Below are 19085 nucleotides of genomic sequence, written 5' to 3'. Positions count from 1 at the left end.
ACTGATGCAGATTTGAATTCGAATTCCAACTTATTCTCAGATAAGTCTATGATCTGTATCTGGGATGCAGCAGCGTAGACAGTCTTAGTGTGAGGGGGCAAAGCCAAAGTTTCGTCCCCATTTGCCAATTCTTTGTCCGCCTGCAAGTCCTAAAGTTATTGAAGTTCAAAGACGTCCCATTTCCACCCAAGTTTAATGGCAAGTCTCAGATTTTACTAACAGCAGGCCCAAGACCTGCTGTTAATTTCTGCCCAAAATTAGCCGTATACACTATGTACTTTTGCTGTGCTCGGACGTTTTAAACACATGCCTTTGATGTAATTTAAAAGGCCCGCCTTTTTACGTGATTTGGCAGTGTCCCTAGTATATTGGATTTTATGCTAATGTTGTTACGTAATCAAGTATATGATATCATTTACACATTATGGTTTGAAAGACAAAGGTACAATCTTTATGGGATCATAAAGAAATTCCAACCATATTCAATATATGGGGTCAAAGGTCAACTCTCATCACATATTGACCCACCCTCGTAAATAAGGGCACGGAACCTAAATTCTTGTTGGGATTTCAGAGGAAGGAGTTCTCTATTAACATGAAATTACTCATTTGGTAAAGGAGCCCAAGTGCGCCAATAGGCGAATCTTTACGGTATTCAAGGAATAAGAAAACAAACACTCATACTCGTAACCCAGCAAACACAAAACGTTTTCGACATCATTCGCAAAAGGTTATAAAAGGTTGTCAGAAAACGTTTAAATGTCGGGTTATATAAAGGGTATATTAAGAGTATAAAACGTTTTCATCAACTTAAAAAACATTTTTTGATAATCTACTGCTCAGCAAACAAATATGTTTTACAGAAAATGTCGGGTTATATAAAGGGTATAAAAACGTTTTAATAACATTCCAAAAACATTCTTGAAAACTTGATACAAAACATTCTAAACAGAATGTTATTTTGGGATTGAAAAAATATTTTGCGAAAAATGTTTGCCCAAGATATTTTCAATAAAGTTTTAAAAACGTTTTCATGACCTTTATATAACCCGACATTTAAATGTTATTAAAATGTTTTGAAAAAACTATTTTAAGAACATTTCTGTGTTTGCTGGGTTCTAATATTTTAACATAATGTTATTTAAGTATTGACACAATATTTGGCAAAAATGTTTGCAAAAATAGTTTACAATAACATTTTTGAAAACATTTAAAAATATTGTTGTAGTGTGTTTTCATACAAAACGTTTTAAAACATTGTCATGACCTTTATATAACCCGAATATTTTAATGTTATTAAAACGTTTTTACCTAAACCAAAAGCCAAAATATAACTTAATTAAAACGTTTTTAAAACGTTTTTGTGTTTGCTGGGAAACTGACAAATATACATTAGGAATGTATATTAAGTGTTGAGATAGACTATAGGCCAAACTGTTTGGGCTTTCTAAACTAGTGTGCCTCATCGTGGTTTTGCAAATGCTATCAACTTTTTCTGCAGAAAAGTCGCGGTAGTAAGTTTTAACTTAAACTTTGCCACCTGCTCTACTTAATAGTATTTTGCGTTATTGTACCCTAAGTTTTAACAATATTCGATATACAGTAAGCCAAAAAATTAAGGTACCAGTTATGTTTACCCCTGTATATCCTAAACAAAGACAGATATGTCATAAATTGGAACCAGCAGCCAATAGCTGCATCTTTTAGCTCGAATTTAAGACCTCATTCGTTGAAATTGTTTAAGAAATAAAGGCACGGCGATCCAAAACCCCAAGGAAGGTGCCAAGTTAAAAGTTGCAGTTTCCTCCATTGCATGAGATATTGATTTGTACACAAAGTGTTTGCGAACAAGGGAACTAGCGTCGTGCTTCCATTGATTAGCACGTTCAAACTAGTGTCATGCTTTCATTGATTAGAACACACAAGTGCAACTTTTGATTTCGTCTCTTCAGTAGGTTTTAGATCACTGTTTCTTTAATTCTCAACCAATTTCAACAAATGATGTCTTGAATCAGAGCTAATGAGTTCAGGTATTAGTTGCTTGTTTTAATTTTGACATATTTGTCTTTGCTTAGGACTTGCAGGGATGAACACAACTGGTACCTTAATTTTTTTGGCTTACTGTATATTGAATACCACGGTGGCGCAGCGGTAATCGGGGGATTGTGAGTTCGAACCCCGGTGGTGCCATCGATTTATATTGCCCTCTTTTTCAAAAGGGTTTATGTTGTTTAAAGGCCCTTTCAGTGATCCCAGCGAAAGTGCAAAACAAAATTGTTTATAAATTGCCTAAAAGTGAAGGATGAGTCATTAAAATTGTCATTAGGTATTTTTGAAATGGAAAACTTTGGCAATGAAGAGGAAAACAGCAGTATTGTCAAAGTTGAGGCCCCATGTTCAAATACATAGGCCCTATAGCTAATTTATATACTGTTGGTATATAAATTACAGATTTCATGTAAGTTCCTTATTTTGTCTTAAATACACAGCTTTCGGCTGAACCACTAGCAGGTTATGTTAGCACATAATAACAATGACAAAGGTACAAAAGTCTGAATTTTTACGATTGGCTGGAGTGAGCAAATCACTGAATGGGCCTTTAATAATTATATACCTACACGCGGATAAAGATACTTTAAACATAGATTTTAATAATCTCTGCTTTAATCTACATGGGTGTGAGCTAGATTTGCATTTGTGACAGCCCCAATCTTGATTGAATTTACTTGTAAGTTGTGGAATAAAATGTTTCTTCAATTTAAAAAAGAAATAGTGGGAATTCAACATGACAAAACATACCACCCACTTGTCAGTATTTTTTTAACAATTTGGTGTAGAACGTGTAGAGAATATAAGCACAATAACTACGTTTCATTTACACGTGACTCGGAGCAAAAATATGATAAAAAGGTGGAATTGAAACGCTATTCTGCTTTAGGATTGTGACAAGATGATTATGCCACAAAAAATATTGTTTGATTGCCAGACCCTAGATTTTTTTTAATATGTTTTTTTTTGCAAAATAAATAATAAATAATAAATAAATAAATAAATAAATAAATAAATAAATAAATAAATAAATAAATAAATAAATAAATAAATAAATAAATAAATAATAAAATTAAAAACGGAAGAAAAGGTTCAAAAAAAAAAAGAGGAGAAAACCGACCTACCTACTCTATTTTTGTTATGTTATGCCAATCAAACAGTTTTCTTTTTGTGGCCTTAGCCCCATTTACCTGCATGGAGCCGGGCATGGAGAAGGGGTCAATTGTGTTCACTCCGATTTTATAATATGTTTAACTCATTTAATTATGTTAATTATTTGAATGTTAATTTCCTCTTGTCACGGTCAGTTTTATGTCATTGTCAAAAGTAAACAAGTACCCCGGATGTCTTATAAGTAGGTCAACAGGTGATCAGCAGCCTAAAAAAAGAAGCGAAATAACAAAATAATTAATAAGTAAATAATAGTTTTAAAAGATAACAAAGAAACTTTTCAGGCTAGCAAGAGTGAAAACTTCTTTTGCAAAGCCCGGTTAAGGTTCCAAAGTATAACGCCCGGAAAATACGAAAGGAATCATTGAAACAATTCATGTACATGTAATAATAATAATTTATAATATATAGGCCTATTATAAGTTTGATGAAACCGTTTTAGTACTTTTAAGTTGATCATGTTGACGGTACTAGATGAAAAATATTAGACTAGGGAAGAAGCAGGGCCTATTTGTTTTATTGCATAATAATTTAATATTAGGCCTACCTTTTAAATAAGAAAACACATTGTCACTGTTTTACAACCACTATACGCAATAACAAACAACCACGTGTACTCAGTGTCTGATCGATCATATTGATAGCATATCTGTTATTGATAATAATACAATAGAATGCAACCAAAACACAAACTTTGACCCTGTCTGGTCTGAGCCGATATTAATGAAGCGCAACAAAAATATATATTATGGTGATCGAGAAAAATCACTTATGTAAAGAATAAGATATTTATTATATTTGTGCAATGAACTTTTCTCAAGCGACTGTAAATACTACATGCCCTTGATATGACTATTTCTGTGTGTTCTGACTTGACGGTAAGTGAGTACAGCGCCACTCTACCGAACTACCCTCGGTACGTTGCCTTGATGAAAGAAATACGGAAGTAGCTCATCTATTACTTGCATGCTATAGCTGTACACACGAAGATAGTGCAGGACTTTGCTATAGCTTTCAACGGGTAACACAGTCTGTAAGGCAATGTTATTTGCAGTCCAAACCTATGTACAAACTCGGTGGACGTAGTGATTATCGACGGGAATACTGTTGAACTAGCCGATGTATCGGTAATGGAATATTTTAACCATGCTACGTTTATACATGTGGATATAACAATACTAGCCGCACCGGTGAACCAGTATGTGTTGTGAATGAAACACGTTAAAAGCACCTGATTTTTGTAAGTGCGTTATGTGTGTTGTACGGGAATTCCACTCAATGCCGTGTTAAGAGCTAGTCACTGTATTGCAACACTAAGGCATGCGCAAATCAGCTGAATCTGAATCTACAATTTGAATTGTCCAGTGTACATCCAAAGTTACTGCAAGAGCATGTAAACAGTTGTGTTGTTTTAGCATGCAAATCGGGTCTATATCACGGCCCTGTTTGAAAATACATCGATTTGGTGGAACATATGCATACCACACATTTACAAATACACCATAACTGGATCTAATACTACCAGTCCTTCTGTTGCTGCTGCACAGTGAAGTTGCATAGGATCTTTAACACCACAGGTGTATTACCTACCTGAGCAAGTGGATTAGGAGATCTTCGTCGCAGTCTTTGATCATAATCTGGTCATTTGTACATAAATATATTGGCGGGAACCGTTCTTTGCATTTTTGTAGCAGACGACAGTTCCTGATAATCACCTTTTTTTTCAAACACGCAGAAATGCATGTTAGGTGATGCTAACTTGTCCTGTAACTGATTAGGCAAGTCAAACTTCAAATTAATTTTGGTATACAATAATATGGGGATGAAGCTGAAACAGAGAATCATTGTGGTTTTAGCTGCATTATGTACATTAACAGGGGTAATGCTCCTTATGGAGAGTGGTGTCAAACCCCTTTCGGCGTTGTACGATAGATATCATCTACCAGTCAATCAACTTGATGATTTCAGAACTCGAAATGAAGCTGAAATGCACGCCCGACGAGATGTCGGCGACAAAGACCAACCCATCTGGGGTGCTAATGGTCTATTACGTCATCAGTTAGGCAAAAGTGCCTCCAGATCTGGAGGGTCACCACAACAAAACTATACTGGGGTTGGTGGTGCCCCCGTACCCGGGAAAGAGTATTCAGATAAGCTGCCCAGGTCATCTGGGGCAACTGACCTAAACAATTTCACCAAACCGAGGACTAATGTCCATGAACTACTCAACGCAGAAAATCATCCCAGACCCCCTGGTTTTCCAGTTGATGCCAATTTTTATAATATACGTCACCATTCAGATGTAAAGATCCCCAAACCGCCTCACACCAGTGGGAAATACGAGGCTCTATTTCGGGATTTTCCCAGTACCTACCAAGTGCCTGATAGTTCAACAACGCTGCTTCGTCCAAAGAGACCGGGGTAAGTGCCTTGAAATGAATACAAGTATTGCTCAAAATCAAGATACATTATGACTGTATTGATTGCATTCGAATTCAGGCAAGCTGTATCACAATGCACTTGGTACACACGATTTTTCAGTGCTTTATAAGCACAAGACTACAAAAGTGCAACATAATTATTATCATCATTGTGATCCACCAACTTTGTAGAGGGCCTATAAAAAAGCCCAAGACGAATATAATTAATTCGTATAAGATAAGAATTTTGGTCATTTCAAGAGGACATAAAACTACAAATTTTGGTCATTTCAAATTCAAGTGGATAAGTATTGCATTACACTGCTTTTCAATTAAATACGTCAGAAGTGCACTGAGTATACCAATCATTTTGATACAGGATGTTATGCAACAGGTATATCTGTACATTGTGATGTACAGACTTAAATTTAAAACTCTGGACTGACTCAATGTGATGTTGAACTTCGGAATCAAACAATGCAGGTACGCCATAAACAATACCAATATGAAAACAATTGACTTGTTAAAGGCAAACAACAGGTACACTACCAATTGTCTTGTTAAAGGTATTGTTTAACACTGGACTTTGGAATTTACTTGGCATATTGCTGGTATTATAATTGGTTGTATAATTGTAATTCCCAAAATGTTATTCTTTGAGGCGCTATCAGTTTTTACGGATGACAAAACCGTTTAACAGGCCTGCTTGTTAGGGCTATTTAAGTATTATATCCCGACACCCCATAACTAGTAAATGAGAGCATAATAGTTAATAGTAGACAGCTCACAAAAGACCGAAAAGCATAAAATATGCCTATATTTTAAATTTAGCTACAGATATAATCATGATAATTATGTATTCCTTACTAGGTTTTTTCTTCTGACAAATTGTACATAAAACTGATCGTAAAATACAATTGATTCAAAAATATATCTGTAAAGAATTTAACCAATATGAAATTTGCCTGAAACTCTATCTTAATTGCACACACATTGTACACGTATGGCCCTGCACCAGAAATAACGAACTAATACGCGAATTGTACGTACTGTGTACAAAATGTATCGGGCTGAAATCGGAAGTGTTATTTGACCATGATTTGACAGACCCTTAATCAGGTATAAGGGAACAGGAAGCTGTATTAAACGTGTAACACCTTCTAATAATATTCTATAGCTATCTATCAGTCGTGGTTCATAGATCATGGTTTATAATGATAGCACTGATATGGATAGTGTACAATTTCTTTTCATTTCACATGTTCTTATTAGGCCTATATATATATATTTGCCGGTTTGCTACACTAGTATTTAAAAAAAAATTACATTACAACATATTTGATATCGTGCTTTAGGTTAAAATAATTCATGTTGTAGTACAGTAGGCCAACGTGGATAATAAACGCTGCCTATTTGGGGCCTCCAAATCTCGGTAGACATACATGTACATAGCATATGATATGAGGAAACATAGCCTTATAATATAGCCTACATTTTGCGCGGTTAGTGGATTTTATTTGTTTGCTTTTTGTTCTTTTATTACATCTCATATCATACATTACATTTACACGCTAAAGCAAACGTCAAGCTGAAAATGGAAAATACTAGTAATAGTATGTCTTTCGTACAATTCAAAGTGGTTTGATTTCAGGTTATAAATTTATTTTCAAAATTGTATTTCCTGTGACTTAAATATAAATATGAATACAATTTTGTGACTTAAATCGCATATTACATGTATGCTGTTTCCTTTCTTTATACCCTAATGTATGGGGACCTGCTGAAAGCAGGTTGAGTGTTGGCATAGATTCAGAAGTTTGTTTCCTACTTTCCTTCATGCTTCAATAAACAGATAATGAAGGATTAATCAAAGTAGCCTAATTAATGCGTTTCTAATTCTTCCATGCCTGGTTTGACATAATTCCCATATCATTGAAACTAAATTTTTGAAGAACGAGACACAATAGCTCAATTTGTTTTGTTTTTTAATCATATCAACATCGGATGAATGCAACTTGGATTTTATTAGTACATCAGGAAAGTGGCACTTTCCTTGTAGTTGTATATGTATAAAAGTAGGGACCTTATAATGATATAAACAACAGACATACATGATACATGTATTCTAATTAGGCGGCGAATAACGGTTCATACTATACTGCATTGTGACTGTAATCTGCATACATATGGATACCGTCCTATAAAAACGTATTGCCTTAATCATGTTAATGAGAATACAAAATACGAATTCTTTATCGTCGTGTAGATAAAATAAAAACCGTGTTTTGACGTTGAACTCGGCATATTCATATTATTATTAAGCAGTCCCGGGGTTGAGAGAGTCGATGAATGTTATACAAGATATGAATTAGGCCTACACACCGTAACACGCGTATACAAAGTGATCTTGAAATTCACGTGTTTCATATAAATATTAAAATGAAAATATATTTTTAAATCCATATTATTTATTTATTTTATTATTGTAACACATTATTCGTTACAGTATAGGGCCAAATATGGGATAATGTCATTGCAAATAGGCGCTACAAATACCGGTATACAAATATGCGTGACTTGTATAATTATAGACATGCACACATAAAACGGTGCCTAGGATATTGTACCGAACAGCATAGCATTTCCTTTGAGTTGGTTATATTCTAGTGACCGTAGCTAATGTACACAGACCGAGTCAAAGTCAACATATGAATTATGATATAAAAGGTTTCTACTAACAACATGTGTAGGTTAAACAAATTATGAAGCCCATTTATTGAAGATGGCTGTATAATAATTGATATTTTCAATACTTATTTGTCAAGAGTTCGCTACAATACTAGGGGTAGTGTACAGTGTATTATGGGCATCATCCGTATAAATATGACGACCCAATCAACACATACAATAGGGCTATTGTTCGTGACAATTACGAAGGTGTATTGAGGAAATTGTTTATTAATTAGGAAATGATTATGACTAAAATTTATCGAAAGTGTTCATAATTGGGTATTAGAAATAAAGAAACAGAAATATTTATTTAAAAGTGTTTATTAACTGATCATATCAAATCCATACCACAAATATCATAAAGATGATCAAAAACCGCGTTTCCTAAAATTGAGTACAACCACGATTTGTACAAAAAATACATAAAATCGTTCAAAAATACGCTATTTGCGCAACATGGATGCTATAACTTTTAAAGTACTAGTAAACGCATCCCTGTTGATCTCATCAGATACCATGCGAATAAATCGTTTAGCCTATTATAGTACCAATTAATTAAGGACAAATTATTTGTTCATATTTTTGTAATGCCAATATTGATAACTTAAATGACAAACTGCAATTTAATTATTAAGATACATGTTCAACCTACCACAGACTCTTCTATAGGGCTGTGAACTCACAACTTCAATATTAAATAAGACGATAATTTCAATAAATAAGAATATAAGGCGTCTATTGGAATTGCTTAATGAAGCTGATCACCTGTATACATTTTAGATAATGATGATATGCAATTAATCAACACGTCATTGTTTTTTGTCATTTATAATTTGATGGATTAAGTATAGCGTATTAGCCGTCCTTCCTTTTGTCTAGGTCAACATGGTCAATTCACAGAAATTTCAGATAAGCAGAAGACTAAATCTAGTTTATTTAAACATTTTAGGTGATATTAATATCTGTAATAGATTGATAGACGGCAAAATCCCCAATGACCACTCGTTTTAATAAGAAAATCTCTATGAGTGGAAAAATAAGTAAAAAATACATTTGATATTAGAATCCTATTGATCCATTAAACGCGCAAGAAGATGGATGGACGTGTACTGCTGTGATGTTTTGTATAAAAATTGACATTTATATTGTGCTGTCAAAGAATCACAATATACACTCGTGATATTGGCGTTGTCTGGGTTTTTTACGTCAATATTGTGCACAATGTATGTTTACCTGATCCATGATATTGCTATTTTTAATCCAGGCCAGATATTAAAAATTGACACACAGTTAGAGAGAAACGCGCATGTTCTGTGTTTGTGATCTTTGAGCAATTACAATAGAAGGCCCTCACTTCTAGATAACAAATTTGGGTATAAACTTGAAAATTGCCTATATTTGTATTAGGCCATTTTGGAAGTTATGAAAAAAGTATTTTGTCAGTTGAAAAATACAACAACATAAGGACGAATATAATATGCAAAAAATAAAACCCTGGTAAATTATAGGCCTCCAATGTACTCATTTGCAGTAAAACTGAAACTGTTGATTTGTGGACGAATGCATACTGCAAATAGTATAAGTAAAACAAAATAAAGCAGGTTAAAAAATAATATAGCAAAATGAGTTAATAGTGATTACATTTTTACTCAATATGAGTACAATTTAATTAACATTGAGTTAAATTCATTCATTTCGTTGCTCTGATCCTCACCTGTTGCAAATAATTAAGATTATTTGCAACATTTGCAGTGAATGATACCACGTACCATGCGTACTATGGTACAATAATAATGATATCAGATATTTATACCGAGATGACATTAAAAAAGCATTTAAAAAAACATGTTCTGATGTTGCATTGAAGAGATGTGATCATGGATGGTTATCGATAATTATGATAAGTACCTACCGGGTAGTTATGAAATACAATTAATGAAACACAAAGTATGGTACAAATAATTTTCAGTCCATGGTAAATATGTGATGCGATCAAGCAAAATTAGTCGGAACTCGGAAATATTGATTTTGAGATATAGCCAAATGTTTCCTATTGTTTTGGAAACTCTTTAATTGCTCATATCTTTGGAACTGGTTGTTCAATTTCAATGGATTTGTCTGCAAATTGCAGCTTTGTTAATGTTTCTTACTATCCTATAATAAGAAACTGAAAATTTTATATTTCCGAGTTTCGACCGATTTTGATTGATCACATCACTATGTACAAGTATAATTATTACATCGATCGATATCTTGACAACTTCTGTATGGGAATTCCAACCTGGCTATATCTATACAATGTAAATGGTGTTTATTATACAGATGGACACACCTTCACTTTATTTGGCACAGATCACACATGCACACCCCGATATAATAAAATGGTATACGGTTCATTTAGTAGTACATCTGTTATAAGCCATTCAAAATAAAAAGATAAAAACAAAGCAAAAAACAAATTTTATAGTGTATTATATAAATTCAAATGTAAGCAACTGGTTTTATTGTAGTTATATACTAGTAATTTGATTTAAATTTAATAAATAAATTTAATAAATAAATAGATTAATAAATAAACTTGTTTGAACTATTTCTTGATCTCAACGACAGTTCTTACGAAACTTAGCATTTATATTCAGACTTTCCATACATGTGCATTTTACTTCCATATTTTATATGCACTCAAAGCATTTACAGCAGACATTTTATTGCAACAAATCTCAGCACAAATAGACAATGATAGAGAAATCCCTGGAGCAAATAAAGACAAATGGGTTTCTTTCTGTCGTAATTACAAAATACATATTGGAGTGTAACTCTAATTCACAGGTAACACGAAAGCGGTTAAATTAAAATGACAGAATAAGATCTCAGAGAGAATGACCTCAAATGCAAAACAAATCAAGAATTTTAATTCCCTCTTTTTTATGATTTTTTTAAAGCAAAAATTGCATGTATGACAGCTTAAGCATTGCCAAGACGCGAAATACTGGAAACAAATCTAATTAGGAAATGGTTTTTAAAAAAGCTACATAATTTCACAAATATGTCGAGCACAAAACGTACAGTGTGTGTTCATGAAATTGGCAATATATATCACTAGGAATAATAGGATCCACAGCATGCTCATCTATCAGGGGCACAGTTCTTAAACCCCAATACATTTGTACATTCATTGAATGACCTTTGAAAGTTTGTGTACAAAAACTCATATTCTGCAACTTGAGGTCAAATTTTGCACTATGATTATGTAATTGAGGTTATTGGACTATGCCATTGGTATGAGGCTATTGTGGTCCATAGTGTATTCCCATATCGACTGATCATTTCTTCAAGTTGCAATTGACATATTTTTTCTCCCGTATGTTCAATATGACAGTGATACATTTTATTCTCTTGATTTGTAATTCGATACACCATGTTCATAAGACTGTGTAATGCTAATGATATGTATTTGACTGTTTTTCTGTCTCCTGTCTAGAAGTGTTTCCTGTTTTATGACAAAAACTAGACAATTCTCAACATTTTGGTGAACATTATCATTTCCAATATATTGAACTTTTTGACATCGGCATGATAAGGGTATATGACGCAAACAAGTACTAGGCCTTACTACTAGTATAGCAATATTTGTGATGCGATCAAGCAAAATCAGTCGGAACTCGGAAATATCAAATTTTCAGTTTCTTATAGGATAGTAAAAAGCATTTACATAGCTGCATTTTGCAGAAAACCCCATTGAAATTGAGCAACCAGTTCCAAAGGTAACAGCAATTAAAGAGTCTCCAAAACAAGAGGAAACATAAAGAAATATTTCCTTTCTTTGGCAATATCTCAAAATCAATATTCCCGAGTTCCGACTGATTTTGCTTGATCGCATCACATTTTTTTAATACATCGTTTCCAGACAGAAACATTAGACGCAAAGAAAGACATCTGGCTCTTTTACAATTAGAATTAAATATTGGAAGATATGTGAACAATAAGAAAAAACAAAGAAAAAAAACCTAAAAAAAACCACCCCGCCCCCCCCAAAAAAAACCCCACCAAACATCAAGAACAGTGCATTCATATAAATGATGACATTTTAATAATTGAATACTCAATAATATGTCCATTCAATTGTTATACGGTTATACCAATTAGTCATTGTAATAAATTAGTGAGAATTTACATCAAAATGCTTTTATTTGTCTCTTATTTCCAATAAAAGGCATTATACAAGCTTATTCAGTCATTATACATTGTAGGTTTATAGACGATAGCAGATTTTTTTTTTTTTGACATTCGGTAATAGCAAAGAAATAATTTACCAAGTGTTCCGTCTGTGTAAGCAAAGGCTTGTTAGGTCTATATAGGCCACGTTTGTTTTTGCAGTTGGAGGTCTGAATTTATCGAGGTGTGAGAAAGCATGAGGTACCGCGTATGGGGTAATTTGCAATGATGACTAGCTTCCTTAGCAATAGAGACAACATTGACTTGATTTGACAGCATACGTCATATCAACATGAACATGCATGGTGCAGATTTCTCTTTTCAGTATATTTATATTTCTTCAATTTCCGCTTTTGAAAAGTTCACCTGAACTTAAAAAATCATATATTTCTTGTCTCATACCAGGAATTAAAGTATTTATTTATTTGGTTTTGATTTCAGTCACTTTTTTTCATAAATTAAAGTATTTCTAGTGATAATTCACTCTAAACACTGATTCAGTGTTAGACGATACCAAAGCCCAGGCAATATAGAGCAGAAGGTTTGCCTACTCCAGATTCGAGGAGCGTCACAATTTCCATTGTTTTTTGCCTGGGCAGTATGCGCGCGCATCATATTATGCTCAGGGCTCGTGTTTTTAAAACTCCCGCCACATCACAATAAGGTTATTGAACATACTAGTGGTTGCATGGGGCTTCACTCGAGCATATCGATATACCAGTCCCTTGCCTTTAACATTGAGGTCACCTCATCTATACATGTAGGTCTAATTCATTCGAACTTGTAATGGCATTGAGATTATTTCCACTGGTGTATAGTTCAGTCAAATGTGTAATGGCAAACAGTCATGTAGGCGTATACATATTATAATATCAAATTTGATTAAATGCCTTAGAATTATAAAATCGTCTAGATAATAGATTAACAACAATTTCTATTTTTGTGCGAATGTGTTTCCAAATTGGGCCATAAGGTCCATATTCATATGCAATTTTGCATAGGGGGTCTATTCGTGGAAATTCGCATAAAAATATGTCAAATTACGAGGCGACAGGGCCCAAATTGGAACGCACGGCATTATACCTGTTTGTAAGGACATCTTGGACTGAATGTACTCAATTACGGTATTCAGCCATTCACTTACATTGCCTGCAAAATAAGCGTTGTACCTGTACTGGTTGTATGGTTCTTTATACGAGTACATATGTATCTTTGGTGTAAAGAAACGAATGGTAAATGTACGTGTGTTGTGTCCAATGCCTGTCTTGGTAAACTTGGCCCCAAGTTAGGCACTTAAATGCCCATTGTTCAAATGACAATATATTTGTAAGGCTTGCGTGAACATGGACAAAAGAAAGTTGAACCGGTTTGCTACACAACATTGATTTTTGTCCCGTCATCGTAAAAAGGTGTTTCTCTATATTTTGACGTCAGCAATACTATACCATTATACATACAACAAACATAACCCAAATGTAGATAAAGGTTAAAATAGCTGACAATATACTCATGGGACTAGGAATCACCTATCATCATGATTACTGAAATCGTTATTACTCATAATCTTATTATTAAAGAAATACTTAAGATTGCTATTGCTGTAAACAAGGGAATCTCAAAGCAGTTATAAATTGTCATAGTTTCGCCGTCATACTATTCACAATCAGAAGACAGTTCGCATGGTTTGGCTTGATAAACATGGGAAAAAGGCAAGCTCAAATTTTTCCCACATACATTTTGTGTACATGTATATTTGTTGATATATTATGTAAATTGTATTTATATTTTACAAGCTATGGAAAAAACAACAGTGGTGTGTTACGTGGATTGGCTATACACAACATTATTAAACTGTTGAGAAGATGAAAACTGATTATCATAATTACCATGATGTAATTAACCCAGCAAATAACATTCCAAAAAACATTTTTTGACAACTGAATGCAGAACATTCTTATTTTAGAAAAAACATTTTGACAACATATGTAAAATGTTGTTGTTTTTTCATATAACCTGACATTTAAATGTTATTAAAATGTTTGAATAAAACCAAAATATGTACGTTTATAACGTTGTAAGTACATTTTGTGTTTGCAGGGAAGATATAATCAGGGATGTGAAAAAAAAGAAACCACTAAAAAGATTTAGCCAACACACACCATCCATAATGGATACAGGTGCAATGTGTACATGGATTTAGCTACATATATAATATGGCTGAAAACAGTAACAATAAAAAGAGTGTGGTTAAAACACCATTTACAATACATTGTATTATTGTCATAAAATATGGATAAAGGTGAAAGTTCAATTACTGTAATTAAGTGGATATTTTTCTCATTTGACAGAAGAAGTTCATTAAAGGGTTTCATGCATTAATAATAACACGCATATGTCTCATTTAATTTGATTGTTAGGATTGAAATGATAATATTTATACCTGGTAATGGTCAATTTATCAGCTTAAGGGTATACGAGGTATTTATGTCAAAGCAGCCAAAAAAAATCGATTTTCATTTACTGAATTAATATATTATTGAAAAATAATACTTTGGTGTTTTGCAAAAGTTTATTCTACAAATCATATACTTTGAAAACTTGCTTAATTTATTGTTGTTAATGAGTTATGTACGTTTTACTAAAGTGTTGTTGTTTCAGCCCTCTTTAACAACATAACTCAAGAACCACAGGACCTACAAAAGTATATCTGTGATACATGTATTTGAATTCTTCTACACGCTCGCTATGAATTGAGCAATGCCATATTTGCTAAAGCTCACTACTATTCGCAAGATGCTGTGAACTCCTTTTTTTTCTGCAGCTTCGACCAACAATAGGCCTACATCGTATACCCTTAAACGTTTTTGCATATTTTGACAAAATTACATTGGTATAATTAACTAGTATCATAGGTAATTTAATTGCACACGTGCATATTCATCAAACTGGATTACATTTTTATTCATCAAACTGGACTACATTTTATTCGTATAGAAGCAGGTCAAACCCAAAGTTTGTACATTATATCACGTTTGACGTTTTCAAAAATGAATAAGACAATTCAATCTACCTCTAAGTCTCAGCAGACAGCAAAAGCTTATAGTTTCCCGCGTCTAGACATCGGTATAGACACTGTGGACCACAATGGCCTCATCCCAATGGCATAGTTCAATAACCTCAAAAAATACTCATAGTGTAAAATTTGACCTCAAGTTGCAGAGTATGAGTTTTTGTACCCAAATTTTCTAAGGTCATTCAATGAATGTATAAATGTATTGGGGTTAAGAACTGTGCCCTGATAGATGAGCATGTTGTGGATCATAGTGAAACAACACTATAGCAACGACGGTGGACAAAGGGATTTGAAAGACTATCTCACACATGCCCAGAAAATGGGTTTAGAAAAAAACGAGTCGTATAACGCCCCGACCATTATGGTATTCTAAGGAGAAAATCCCGTAAGGCGGCCGACGGGCTTTGAGAACGTGATGTTTCGGTTGCTTAGCGAAGGTTTCGCGCGGTTTTTACACCTGACGATTCGTGAAATTGGTTTGAAAATTGAGTTAATTCTTTGCACGTGGTGGCAATGATAAACACGTAGTCTGTTATAATTATTTTCTTTACAAAACTCAAAACGAATTTGACTTGACTTCAATTAAACGAATTTGATTTTAAAATTATGATATCTTGCAGACTTGCAAGTTATAAGCAGTGTTGGAGGACTCGGGACTCGGACTCGGACTCGAGTCCGGACTCGAGTCCTTTTTTCAAGGACTCGGACTCGGACTTGGACTCGGAAGCTAAGGACTTGGACTCGGACTCGGACTCGGACCCCAAGGACTCGGGGACTCGGCTTCGAGTCCTCCTCGAGTCCGGCAAAATAGGGTCTTTTAGGTCTTTTATTTTCGTTCATTGTAAACTTCTTATGATCACATCACATGATTATTATTTAAGTAGTTTTACATGCAAATAAATTCATTTGTAAATAAAAGTAGGCCTACAATCCAAAAGCAAGATTGCTTTCAGTTATATGTTTAATTGGTTAAATGGATTTTAATCATATTCGTTTGTTTTGACATGACTGCTTTGTTAGACGCAAGTCCAGAATGTACATGAATAATAATAATACTCTGGGGCACTCAAGTTAAATTTTGGTAGGGGTGTGCGGCGCCGAACTTTGGGAACTATAAGAACTGATTTGGGGGCAAAATAGGGGCTTGATGAACTGAAATTTCAACATTTTTGTGGAGGTCTATGAACTAAAGTTGGGCCAAATTATAGGCTTTGGAGCTAACAAATTCAAAATATTTCAAAATTTGAGCTAAAGACCTACAATTTTCAGAGTGTTAGGCTCAATGAACTGGAGCATGATGCAAATGGAGAGCCTGAAAAGGACCCCTTTTGCCTCTAGTAAAACACAAGCCTAATAAGTTACTGTGAGTCTGTGATTATACTCTGTGTTTCCAAGGTCTACCTAAGGGTAAAATTTTTTTGACCGATCGAAAGGGAGGGTGGAAGCAATTTTTGGCAAGCCGAGAGGGGGGAACAAGCAATTGCAATTTTGGGCACATATGGGGCACCTTTCTTTAATATAAAACGCTCTAAAAAGGCTTAGAAAACAGTACAGAAACGCTTACATAATACAGATTCCCCTACTCGCTGCGCTCGAAACATAATTATCTAAACCATTTAAGGTTTGTAAATTGGGATCCCCAAAAAATGGCATATGCAAAGGGGTGCAAAGATTTTTGGCAGGTAGGGAGGGGAAACGATTTTGGCAGGCCGAGAAGGGATAAGCATTTTTGGCAATTTCACCCCTCCCCGGGCTCAGCATAATTATTGCACAGCCCCAAAACAATACTAGGCATGCATGGTGGGACTAGCAAATTATGTATTTACAAGAAAATAATATAGAACTAAAATTCTGGTTAAGTATAGGCTATACGTTGATAAAGTATTGGTGAAACCCCGGGGTTTGAATTTGATAAGGACTCGGACTCGGACTCGGACTCGAACATTGAGGACTCGGACTCGGACTCGGACATCAGAAATTGGCAGGGACTCGGACTCGGACTTGGACTCGGATACCAAGGACTCGGACTCGGACTCGGACTCGGATGACGAGACTCGACTACAACACTGGTTATAAGTAATGATTTTAGAAACAAATCTTGAGAATCATTTTTGTAATGAACGTTTGGACTCAGCTCGGGTATATTTTTTAATTTTTTTTTTCGAAATTGGGCATCAAAATAATATAATTCAATTATAATTCAACATTAATGGTTTGGTGAAAGTTGAAAACTAGGTAGTTGTGGTGGAAGGGTTCAGGGGGAAAGGGGCAAATAATATACATGTAGAAATGGCCAACTGCGAATATGTAAACTTTGCTTAGAGTAGACATGATAGATGGTAGAGTTTCTAAGCTAATATTTATAAAATAATAAAATTTGTTAATGGAAAACAATTTTTAATTAACCTATTATATTAGAAATTGACATTTTATGAAGAGGTTAACAATTAATGTTTTGCCGTTCATTTGAGGGGTTGGTCTCAAAAGCAGGGTTTGGTCTCAAAAGCAACAAAGTGTTGGAGACCTTATGGAGGCACACACTCACGATCATAAATGGATCATTACGTGAGATGTTCAAGCTTTTGCCAGGGCTATTTTCGAAGCATGTTTCGTTCATACCATTATTTTACATTTTTATGTACCTACATTGAGTGCGTGCAAAATGGATGAAAAGTTAAGGGGGTACTACACCCCTCCCCAATTTTGTGCCTATTTTTGCATTTTTCTCAAAAAGTATAGCGCATTGGTGACAAGTAAGATATGTATATTATAGGGGCAAGGACTACAACTTGCACTGGCAATTTTATTTCAACACAGACAACAGTTGTGGAGTTACAGTCAAAAATGAGGGAAAACCAATATTTGATCAATAAATCAATAACTACTTGCCTTGAGTTGCTGAATTTCCAGTGCAGTAGTTGTAGTCCTTGCCCCTATAATATACATATCTTACTTGTCACCAATGCGCTATAATTTTTGAGACAAATGCAAAACTAGGCACGAAATTGGCCAGGGGTGTAGTACCCCCTTAAGTTCACTTTAAAGAACTTTAAATAATGATTGCCCATGACAGGAACAGTTGTTATAATTTAGACACATCTTTCCGGGTTGTCTTTGGAAATTGAAATCATAAAATCATTCCAATCAAAAATAAATCAAATGACACGCACTTTTACTCTTTATCATGTTTATGCCGATACGAATGTTCGTAGCACTCATATATCACGTTGCAAACATCATTCAGAGGTCATGCACAACCTGGTAAAATTTTGTCGAAAATAAATAGGTCATCGATATATGATAAATGAGTCATATTTTAAGAGTCGTGCAGGGATATATTGTTGAATCATTTCATGGTTTAATATTTTCTAACGGAATTTATGTCATAGTATAGTATCACATGATTATTTATAGATAATAGGCACGTG

General features: G+C 34.2%; 1 protein-coding gene across 1 annotated transcript in view; it reads left to right on the top strand.

Moving 5' to 3' along the window:
• Nucleotides 1-4064: 4064 nt before the first annotated feature.
• The window catches only part of LOC140157404 (extracellular serine/threonine protein CG31145-like), a 228841-nt gene continuing 213820 nt past the window's right edge, over nt 4065-19085 (top strand). The window contains exon 1 of the mRNA XM_072180589.1: nt 4065-5640. Within this exon, the coding sequence (XP_072036690.1) occupies nt 5036-5640 (605 nt within the window). The 5' untranslated portion in view covers nt 4065-5035. The remainder of the gene's footprint in view (nt 5641-19085) is intronic.

This window comes from Amphiura filiformis, chromosome 7 (assembly GCF_039555335.1).
Source record: "Amphiura filiformis chromosome 7, Afil_fr2py, whole genome shotgun sequence".
Taxonomy (NCBI): domain Eukaryota; kingdom Metazoa; phylum Echinodermata; class Ophiuroidea; order Amphilepidida; family Amphiuridae; genus Amphiura; species Amphiura filiformis.
The sequence above is the reverse complement of the archived record's forward strand: the minus strand, read 5'-3'. Positions and strand labels throughout refer to the sequence as shown.